This window comes from Solea solea, chromosome 21, assembly GCF_958295425.1.
Source record: "Solea solea chromosome 21, fSolSol10.1, whole genome shotgun sequence".
NCBI lineage: Eukaryota > Metazoa > Chordata > Actinopteri > Pleuronectiformes > Soleidae > Solea > Solea solea.
The window spans coordinates 7,200,798-7,212,193 of record NC_081154.1 but is presented as its reverse complement, the minus strand read 5'-3'; the positions used below and the strand labels follow the sequence as shown (position 1 = coordinate 7,212,193).

The following is an 11,396-nucleotide window of genomic DNA, read 5'->3' as shown; positions in this document are numbered from 1 at the left end:
TACCAAGTTACCCGAAGTTAGCCTACATACAACCGGATGTGGAAGTAAACCTTTTGTACCAAAGCCAAAATCGTAAAAAAAAAAAACAAGTACTAGTACTAAACTATTTTTCTCAAGTAAAAGTACTATTAGAACTGTGATTAAGAACAGCCTGTGGAAAATGATTATTATTATCATTGCTATTATTATTATTATTATTATCATTGTTGTTGTTGTTATTATTATATTTAGAAGAAGAAGAAGAAGAAGAGAAAAAGCACCATTACTCAAGTACTAGTGCAATTACTGGTCCAAAAATTTGACTCAGGTAAAATAAAAAGTCCAATGATGAGACTTACAAAGTATGTATACAAGGCTTAGTGTAGTCTGTAAAATGTTGCATTGCATTGGTCCATATGATTGTTATATTATCGCAATAAAACACTTGTGGTATATGATATTTCAGCCAATAAACCATCATAAATAATACACATTGGACGTTCAACTTTAAGTAAAAAAAACTAATTAAATAGAACCAATAAACACTTAAAAAATAATGTGTAATCATTATCACCCTGGTTCGTTTGACCTTTGCTTTGAAACATTAAACCGGAAGCTGTCTTCAATACTCGTTCTTGGCTTGTTGGTGCTCAACAACAGCTGCTTTACCAGAAACCAGAACAGAAGGCGTCAAAGTTGGCGATGTGACAAATACGCGAACTAAACCTGTGGGGTTTAATAGTTGAGTGTGTGTCTGAGGGTGTGCGCGTCCCTCGGCTTGCCCATGGTGTTGCTTTGACGTGTGGTGCAGTCTCTTCACAGGTGAGTGAAACACGCAACTACTTGTGGAGCACGAAAGTGAAGTTCCACTGCATCAGTGAGCTCTCTCTCTACTGCGCTAGCTAGCACAACAGCTCTGCGTTAGCTAACTGCGCTACACTCCTTTACCTCACCAAAGTGATTAACCGAACACACAATTCGCCATCTTACCACACAGCATTTCCACTCTTGTTCAGCAAAAAGATAGGGGTCGCTATTCACACGTGTCGTCTTTCAATCTCTGTTTACACAACAGGGCACACTATCAATGTACAGTAATGTTAGCACGCTAAGCTACATAACCTCTCAAAGTTGTTGGCGGCTTCCTTTTCTGCTGCAGACTGATGTGTGCTTCGCTGTCTTCTTGTCAAACATGTGAAAGTTAAGCCTCCTTAACCTTACCGATAATTGCATTTGTGAGTGCTAATATCTTTATGTTGGAACTATGCCGTTCATGATGTGGTGATTCATTTGAAAGTGTGGTTAAAAGTGTGTTTTTCCACCTGTTGTGACATTTGAGTGACATTTCTGCTGACATTGTGGTAAATGGAGGAGAACGAATGATCTGAAGTGGAATTATGTAATTGCCAAGGTTATCAGGAAAAACCTGGAAGCTTTTTGTGTTGGTCTGGATTGTAGCTATGGGCATGGATGATATTAATATTATTTATTGCCCAAAATGATCATGATTCACACTATTATTGCCATAATTGTGTGTAGAGTACATATGCTGGGATGTAGTTTTTTTTAGATTTTTAACTGTAAACATGCACTCTGTTAATAATCTACCTTCATATTTATCTATTTTGGAGAGTGGACAGGTGAACTCATGTTTCTGCAAACATTGCTGACATTCCCAAAAAATGTTAGTGGTGTCATGTTAAAGTAACATTTTACAGAATTATGTAATTATGTCACAAAAACATGTTACTAATGTCACTCAAATTTAACTTGCATTACAATAAATGTTTTTTAAAAAATGTTTCTAAAATTAGTTACATGGTTATGGATACATATTTAATATGTAAAGTGCTGTATAACTAAAATTAATTATTATTGTATTATAAATATTAATATTTGCAGGCTCCCACTCGTGGCATGATCAGCATATTGTTGGTGCTTTTTTATAATGATGCACAATTATGTTGTATATTGTCCCAAACCTTAGTGTAACTCTGCAGTAGGGATGCACCGAAATTAAAAATTATTGGCTGAAACCGAAAACCGTAAATCAATTCTTCCAATTCTGTACCATTGTTATTTTAATCTAATTTTGTTGTTATGGCTGGGACTGTGTGTACTTACCTCACTAAAGTCAAGACATTGCAATTGTATAGATTAATGTTTATGCTTCAAAGAATAAATCAATTAAGAATTTATGAAAATATTTAGTAGGATCTCATCGAACATATCAGACAACAACAGTATATGCCCCTCATTCCACCGTATACTCACATCTTGTTGCAACCTTTTTATTGGTGTTCCAAACTGATCTTGGACATACTCAGGGAATAGACAGGCATGTGCTGGCCGCAGTTTTTGCATGCGTCATCACATCCTGTTTCGGTCGTTTTGTTTCAGTATTAGAAGTCTTTAGGCCCAAAAACTGAAAATGCCTTTTTTGGCCCAATTTTCGGTGCAGCTCTCCTCTGTAATGATCTGAAGAGATCTGACAGAGAGAACACTGACACCTTTGTAGAAAGGCTCAGCAGTCTGGCAGGTTTTAACAATTATTCATTCTCTTTATTACCTTCTTCTTCTTTCCATAATCCTCTCTTCTGGGAAAAAAGAAATGTCTCCCCTCGAGTCATTTGATTAATTACTACTCTCTGTCACTCTTCATTCATCTTGTTCCCCAATGGGATTTGTTCTAAAGCAACAATCCTTCTTTTCCTGCCATCATCCTGCCTGCACAGGAGCACCATGGCAATGTGGATCCAGGCCCAGCAGCTGCAGGGGGAGGCACTGCACCAGATGCAGGCGCTGTATGGCCAGCACTTCCCCATTGAGGTGCGACACTATCTGGCCCAGTGGATTGAGAGCCAGCTCTGGTATGCAGTCAACCTCTATTTATTGATTGGTTTATAGTTGGATTGTGGATTTTGTATAATTTGTACCAAGCTTTATTAGATATAGAATGATTTAAGGTGGGTTATTTGTCTTTATATGTCCAATATAATAATACAATACAGTTGCCATTGAAAGCAGTTTTGTACAGTTACTCATGGTGAAGTATCACTAAGCATGTGAAATTGGCCTGGAATTGGTTTAAAGCCTAATAATGCATGTGTGCTTTACAGGGATTCGGTGGATTTAGATAGCCCAGCAGAGGAAGCCAAAGCCAAGCGTCTGCTGGACAATTTGGTGGCAGAGCTGCAGAGGAAAGCCCAGCTTCAGGGAGGAGAAGATGGCTTTCTGCTCAAAATCAAGCTAGGCCACTATGCCACCCAGCTCAAGGTAACAGCAAGTATTCACTGTTTTCCCACTGCTATGAAGTAGATGTTGCATTTCTTAAGGAAAATAAACAAGGAAGAAAAAAAACCAACTCGTCTTGACATGAATATGATCTACTTGAGAAGATATTTTTCTTTTGTCTCCCGAATCCTGTGTAATGGTGAATCTCTATCCAGAATTGTAGAACTTTGGTAGACTGTTCCACTCCTTTTGAATCTCTCCCTCTCTTTCTGTCTCTGCAGAGCACTTATGACCGTTGTCCTCTGGAGCTGGTCCGCTGCATTAAACACATTCTGCACTCAGAGCAGCGGTTGGTTCAAGAAGCCACAAATGTAAGTGTTGATGTGGTTTCTGTTCATGATGTATAATCATCGGAATCGTTTAAATCTATGTACACTCCATTGTGTTGACCGAGACTGAGATTTACATATAGTCGTCAGAGGATAAAATAATGAATAAATCAAAAATAAAATATATAATGATACTTGTACCAAACCTTTTTGATTGTTTGTGTGTGTAGGCCAGCTGTGAGACTGCGGGCCAGGCTATGGACAGCCTGTCACAGCGGCACCAGCAGATCAACCAGGCCTTTGAGGAACTCCGCCTGGCAACACAGGAGACTGAGAATGAACTGAGAAAGCTGCAGCACAGCCAGGAGTACTTTATCATCCAGTACCAGGAGAACCTGCGCATCCAGGGTGAGGGCGAGACTCGAGGATACATTTGCATCTCTTAGCAGTGATCCCACTGATCATTCAGTGGCCATGCATGTAAAATAAGTCATCAGTGTTGTGTGGTGTTTGTAGTGTATTTTCCAAATACCTGTTTCCTGTTTTGTTAGCCCAGCTGAGCAGCCTGTCATCACTGCCTCCAGCTGAGCGCACTCAGCGGGAGACCACCTTACAGAACAAGAGGTCCACTGTGGAGGCCTGGCTCACAAGAGAGGCCAGCACACTACAGAAATACAGGCTTGTATGAAGACACTGCACTAACACACACACAGTATACTGTCACTCTGCTATAATACAGATATACCACATAGTGGTCACTTTGAAACAGTTTTCCTACATGCATAGAAAAACTCTAAGCAGAATTTTCTATACATTGGTGTTTTGTCTATCCAGTATATAACATGTCCTATCTTATATCTGATACCAGTATATTATGTCCCTGTAATTCTCAGAGCTCAGTATATTAAAGATTGGCATGATTTGCAAATGTGTCTCAGCATGTGGCTGGCGGTGTGTTTGCAGGACCTTTCAGAGCAACACCTGAAGACCCTGGGCTTGTTGAGGAAGCAGCAGACTCTAATCCTTGATGAGGAGCTCATCCAGTGGAAGAGGAGGCAGCAGCTTGCTGGAAACGGTGGCCCTCACGAGGGCGGACTAGATGTCCTCCAGTCATGGTACACACATAAAATAATGAAAATTTGGCACAAGCAAGGGTAAAATCATCAACATACAAACCGAGAGGAACAGCTATTGGTTGCCCCCCCCCCCCCCCCCCCCCCTTTCTTCTACGTAACCCTGGTTTCTTTCATTCTTATTCTTCTTCACAAGGTGTGAGAAGCTGGCTGATCTGATCTGGCAGAATCGGCAGCAGATCCGGCGCTGTGAACATCTAACCCAGCAGCTTCCCTTGCCGGGCCCAATGGAGGAGCTGCTGAGCAAGCTCAACAGTGACATCACTGATATCATCTCTGCGTTGGTTACTAGGTAATCTCATCTGTGTTGTGTGGAATTAGCTGACTCATCATGTTATCACTGCCCAACCATTACTTTTCATCATTAACCCTTGTTGGTATAATTTATGTAACTCCATCTGTAGGCTCTGGGCTGCTTGTGCTCGACAAGAACAAATCTGTTGGAATAAATTGTGCTGCTTTTGTCTCCTCTTCAGCACCTTCATCATTGAAAAGCAGCCTCCCCAGGTGTTAAAGACGCAGACCAAGTTTGCCGCCACTGTGCGCCTTCTGGTGGGTGGAAAACTCAACGTCCACATGAACCCACCGATGGTCAAGGCCGTCATTGTCAGCGAGCAGCAGGCCAAAGCTCTGCTAAAGAATGAGAGCACACATAGGTGAGGAGAGTCAATTGCAGACAATTAAAAGGCAGTTCATTGATTTATTAAAATGGTTGTTCTTGATATGATATTAACCAACTACACGTGTTATCCTCCTTTGTTTAAATGCAACATTTATGGAGGTTGTTTTGGAATTATTTCAACAGCTTTCCCTCTGTCTTTGCAGTGAAAGCAGTGGAGAAATTCTTAACAACAACTGTGTGATGGAGTATCACCAGGCCACTGGAACCCTCAGTGCACACTTCAGAAACATGGTAAACACCATTTGATATATTATATTAAGGGATGTAATAATGTGTAATGTGTCTGTGCTGGTGACAAAATGACTGGTATTGTTTCATATGTTTATTAATTGCAGTATACATGTTCTAATGAAGTTTATTAATAATAGTTTCTAGCTCCAAATACTATATAAAAAAAAATAATATTAAAACTCGTGGTTGGAAGCAGCGCTGTAATTTAAGATTCAAAATTTCTTTGATTGGACTCTGAAACACGCTTCCAATATGGCAGCAGTTTCTATATGATCTGTATATAAACCCTGTTAAATAGTAACACAAATTTCAGTCAAGAACTGTCAAGCTCTTTTTGTCTGCACTGCACCGGTGAAGCAGTGTGCCTTTCATGTTTCCTCATGCCTCTGTTGTGTATGTTTACAGTCTCTGAAACGGATCAAGCGTTCTGACCGTCGTGGCGCAGAGTCAGTTACGGAGGAGAAGTTTACAGTTCTGTTTGAATCCCAGTTCAGTGTCGGCGGAAACGAGCTCGTCTTCCATGTCAAAGTAATCAGATGCAACATTTGATCTTTTGTTTAAGTAAATAATGGTTAAATAAATATCGTGTTTGTCTCCCTTTTGAAGACTTTAAATACCAATCCATATAGAATTAATACATGGCAGTAATTGAGAATAAGTTCAGAAAATCGATTGATCCATTTCTTTTTTTGTATCTGTAACCTGCAGACCCTGTCACTGCCTGTCGTAGTGATTGTCCACGGCAGTCAGGACAACAATGCCACAGCTACAGTGCTGTGGGACAATGCCTTTGCTGAGCCGGTAAGTTTGCCGCAGTAGTAGAGATGTTCCGATACCATTTTTTCCCCTCCCGATACCGATTCCGATACTCGTGCTGTCGGTATCGGCCGATACCAAGTACCGATACCGATACCAGTGTGTTAAAAAGAAATCATACTATGCCTGCGTGTGATACTGTGATATGATTATCATTGTGGTAAGGCCTTGCTCAGGTTAAACCCTTTGTAAAACATGAATGAATACAGCAAATGGAAGCCATTTATTTTTATATTTATTTTTAAATAGAACAGTATAAAAAACAGTAGTGCAACAGCAACTTAAATAAATATAGGAATAATTATAAAAAAACAAATTAAAGTGCAGCCATTATGTACTAAACTAAAAAGGCATTTAAATCTTTAAATAGTGCAGTATCATGGTATCGGATCGGTGCCTGGACTCCAGTACTCGCCGATACCGATACCAGCATTTTTGGCAGTATCGGAGGCTTTTCCGATACTGGTATCGGAATCGGAACAACTCTACGCAGTAGTTTCTTATAACTCCACACAGCTTTAGGTCTTGTGTAGAATAATGGGCTTCTTCAGGATAAGCGTCGTCATGTGTATAGAAAGCATGATATCCGATTGCTCAGAAGCACACTATGCTGCAACTATTGTAAAAAGTAAAAATTCTCCCTAACAGACGCTGTTTTCTGTTCTTCTCCACAGGGCAGGGTGCCATTCATTGTGCCTGACAAGGTGCTGTGGCCCCAGCTGTGTGAGGCCCTCGATATGAAGTACAAGGCAGAGATGCACAGTGGGCGTGGCCTGTCAGACGACAACCTGGTCTTCCTGGCACAGAAGGCATTTTCAAGTAGCAGTAACAACCCAGAGGATTACAAAAGCATGACCATTTCCTGGGCCCAGTTCAACAGGGTGAGTCTGCCTCATTTCCACAGCTCTACAGGTGACTGTGAAATTCAAACACATCAATAATATAATAATCTTTGTTGTGTGTGTGTGTGTGTGTGTGTGTGTGTGTGTGCATAAACAGGAGAGCTTACCTGGACGCAGCTTCACTTTCTGGCAGTGGTTTGATGGAGTTGTAGAGCTCATGAAGAAGCATCTCAAGCCGCACTGGAATGATGGGTAAGGACTCTTGAGGCTCTTTCACGCTAAAATGAGCAGGTATACCTGGGAGTAAAATCTCTAGAAAAGGTGATAAACTCCATTTCCATTACCAGTGGTTGATCTGCCCTTTGTGGGTTTTTTTGCCCTTGCTTTTGATAAAAACCCAAGTGTATTGCTGAGTCATTTGACCTGTTAGTGAATGCTACATTTGAACAGATTTAACCTGGAGTTAAACAGGGGTTTTGACCCCCCCAGTTCTTGGATAGATTCAAATTTGGGTAAAAGAAGGTAGCACCTCCAGGTCAGTGTGTCAATTCTCTTACTTAGCTTTGTTACACTTGTAATCACACATAAATGTGATATGTGATACTCAAATAATAAGGAAGTTGTTTATAAATCCACTGACGGTCAGCAAATAGATGATTTTAAGCAACTCTAAAGACCTAATTTCTCTCTTAAAGAAGTAATGGCGGATCATAGTATAAATGTCATAGAGAGTCCTAGAAAACCTTCAATAATAGTTTGTCATATTTGATTTACTTTTCAATCCTAACTGATTTATGAATTACTTCTTGATACAGACATGGACACCGTGTAAAGGCTTTAGATCAGGCTTTCCTTAACTCTTCTGTGTTTTCCACTTGGACTTGCACTTACAACCCTGTGTTCTGTATCCAGGGCCATCCTGGGCTTTGTAAACAAGCAGCAGGCTCAGGACATGTTGCTGTCCAAACCCAACGGCACCTTCCTGCTGCGATTCAGTGACTCTGAGATTGGAGGCATCACCATCGCCTGGGTGGCTGAGAATCCCAACAAACCAGGTGCCAAAGCCTTCCTTTTTTTTTTACACCATGTGTTGCAACAGCATTCCTGTTCAATCTCCTGTTTATATCCCCCCCGACTCCACTCATGTATGTTTATACCTCACAAAATTACCAATAAATGTTTGTTCCTGTCTTTGATTAAGGGGAGAGGCTGGTGTGGAATCTGTTGCCTTACACTACCAAGGATTTCTCCATCCGCTCCCTGGCTGATCGCATCAGTGACCTGAACCACCTCTTGTTTCTTTACCCTGACCGGCCCAAAGATGAGGTTTTTGCCAAGTACTACACTCCTCCGCTCTGTATGTATTTAACTTAATTCACTTCACATCAATACATTATTGCTATGAGCTAAAATGTGAATAGAATACTTTATCCACATGCACCTAAAGATGTTGTTGCAGCCTTTTAAAAGCAGAACCTAATGGAACAAATTTAATACATGTGTCAAGACAAGATTTCTATTTCTACAATTCTATAAACAATAACAAATACAGATAGAAAACAATAGTAGGATTAAATTTGTTTGTAATATGTCCAGCTAAGTGTAGAGTGAAGAAATAATCAAAACCGAATGATTGTGGTTTGTTGACAAAATTGACAAAAAATCCTTTTTTTGTTTTGAGGCTTTGGAAACAGATCAACATGTTTAAATATTTTCTGACAATTTATTTACCAAACAACAAATAATCGTCAGATGAATTGGTTTTGAATAGAATCAGTAGTTGTCACCCTACTAACATCTAACATCTGTATTTTTTGGTGAAATTCTGTCGTCTCTTGCAGCAAAAGCAGTGGATGGATACGTGAAACCACAGATCAAACAAGTTGTGCCAGAGTAAGTTTTTTTGTGTGTTTTTTTTCCTTCCACAGGTGACCTAACCCTTACCTCATGTAGTATGCGTTTCTTTTACCATTTGATACCATCCTGTGAATACAGATACCCTTTATAGATGGTGTATCCACAGAAATCTGCCATCCAAACTCCTGTTTTAAAGTCATCATTAATGCACAGTCAAAGTGCAAGTATAAAAACCTGTGTGAATTTACAGTTTTTATTTAGTTTTTTTGATGAATGTTGACGGAAATTGCTTCCGTAATGTGTGTTAAATGTCTCTGGTAGATTTACCACCCCAAACCCTGAACCCAGCGGATCAACTCCATCATTCATGGACCAGACAGCGTCTTCCTCTGTGAGCCACCCCAACAACTTCACGGTTTTCCCTCCCATGTAAGTACACACCAAATGTATCTGGTTGTCTGAAGTATTTGTGAAGTTAAAACTCTTTTTAGCTCTTAGATTTCATTATAAGCCTTGTATACTTTTGCCTGACTTAAAATCTGACTCCCAGACTACTTGATATTGTAGCTTCTAATTTACAGAGAATTTAGTCAAGCCATCTTTATACTAGCCACCATGTGGACCACTGGGACCTACTGGGAAGATCATTTTAGAACATCCAGTAGTTTATTTGTGACTTCTTTCTTGAAACGTCTGTCTCTGCCCTTTTCCCATCAGGAGCGACACCATGTTAGATCCAGATGGAGACTTTGACCTAGAGGACACGATGGACGTGGCCCGCCACGTGGAGGAGCTGCTCCGCAGGCCCATGGCTAACCAGTGGAGCAGCCAGCAGTCTTGAACCTGCTACTCAACGTCAGGTCTTCTTTGTCCTATCCAACAGAAACACCCACACCTGTAATACTATCTGAACTGCAACCAGGGCAACACATGTTCTGTATCTTGGGTCATTTTGACAGATTCACTTTATAATTCTCCACTGACCACAAGTTGTAGGTGCCTGTAGAAGAGCTGGACAGTTGTGGTTATGAAGAGGCGACTAAGGGCGCTTTCACACCAGGATAGTTCAGGGGTCTCAAAAACTTTCACAGCTTCGTTTAGTTTAGTTCGCTTTCACACTGCAACTTTTGTAAGCGGACCGAACCGCATGGATAACTTCACACAGTTACAACAGCTGCTTGCCAGAAATGAGCACCAGAAGTTGCCCAGTATGAGCAGCAGGTGAGGCAGCGAGCTGTCAATCATGTTGCTCTGTACATGGGACGAATGCAGCAGCACCAAAAACAACGTGCCAAGCAGGGATTTAGAAGATTTCAGATCACATAAATGTCATAAATCATTTCATACACTCCCTCTCTTTGGTTCACTGGATAGTCCGTTTGCCTTTCCCACTGTAAGAGAGGCCCACATTTTCAGGTGGACCAGCCTTGTGTGGTCCACACCAGAGTTGGAGACAAATTCTGGTCCTTTTTGAAGCGGACCAAACAGCTCCGGTGTGAGAGCGCCCCCTGTCTCTCTGTAGATAGTTAACCTGCTTTACAAAGTCAGTGTTACAGGTATTTGACAGAGGCACGTCGTCTTAATGTCCTCTCAAATGTATCATAGTTTCTCAGGGTGGTCAGGTGGCGATGTTTTGGGTCAATGGGATTTTTATATAAAACTGAGACATACAGTTAGTTTATATGTAAGCTTTGCAATCATATGTGCCTGATGAGCTTCTAGCACCATAAACATGTCTACGTTGCTTCTATTCAAATTCTTGCCATTTTACACATAGTTGTAAAGAAAAAGAAAAACAAATCTGAAATTGAGACTATGTAACCTATGCTGAACATTAGCCACTGTGAACACCAGCAGTATTTACAGGATGATGATGGGAAGTAGAAGTTCTATACATTGTCAAACTTGAGTCATTTACTTTAAAGGTTAAAAAAAACTAGTAGGAATCCACAAATATGTCTCTTAGATATGTGCATCAGAGCTGCTTCTTTGTCATTAATTCTCCGGGAAAAGGAGGTTTTACACAAACCTGCCCTCATCTTAAAATCTAGTGGAAATATGCTGTGTTCACATCATGGTACGGTTCGGTTTGGTACAGTGTGGTATGGTTTGGAATGGTAAAGCCCTGGGTCAGACTGCGGGCGTTTGGGATATTTACACTGATTGCAACAGAGTAAGTGTTTTTCTGCCAGTTGGACCCACCCTGACTGTACCATTTTACTCTGGTACACCAAGGGAAGGGAACCAAAGAACGGAACAGTTGTGGCTGGTTATTTTGGTACTATATTTACTC

The 11,396-nt window shown here is 40.7% G+C and overlaps 1 protein-coding gene across 2 annotated transcripts; it reads left to right on the top strand.

The window, feature by feature from the left end:
- Positions 1-624: 624 nt before the first annotated feature.
- Positions 625-10,887, top strand: LOC131448429 (signal transducer and activator of transcription 5B-like). Of its 2 annotated transcripts, none has more exons than XM_058620879.1 (19): positions 625-801; positions 2,715-2,849; positions 3,099-3,255; positions 3,495-3,584; positions 3,773-3,950; positions 4,094-4,224; positions 4,506-4,657; positions 4,812-4,967; positions 5,152-5,331; positions 5,501-5,588; positions 5,994-6,116; positions 6,297-6,389; positions 7,079-7,285; positions 7,404-7,498; positions 8,159-8,301; positions 8,448-8,603; positions 9,088-9,139; positions 9,425-9,532; positions 9,821-10,887. In XM_058620879.1, exons 2-19 carry the CDS (start codon positions 2,722-2,724, stop codon positions 9,942-9,944), a joined length of 2,361 nt encoding a protein of 786 aa, XP_058476862.1. In that variant the 5' UTR covers positions 625-801; positions 2,715-2,721; the 3' UTR covers positions 9,945-10,887. The 2 variants fall into 2 exon arrangements, with proteins under 2 accessions (XP_058476862.1, XP_058476863.1); XM_058620880.1 differs by having other exon boundaries at positions 2,675-2,849.
- The last annotated feature ends 509 nt before the right edge of the window (positions 10,888-11,396 follow it).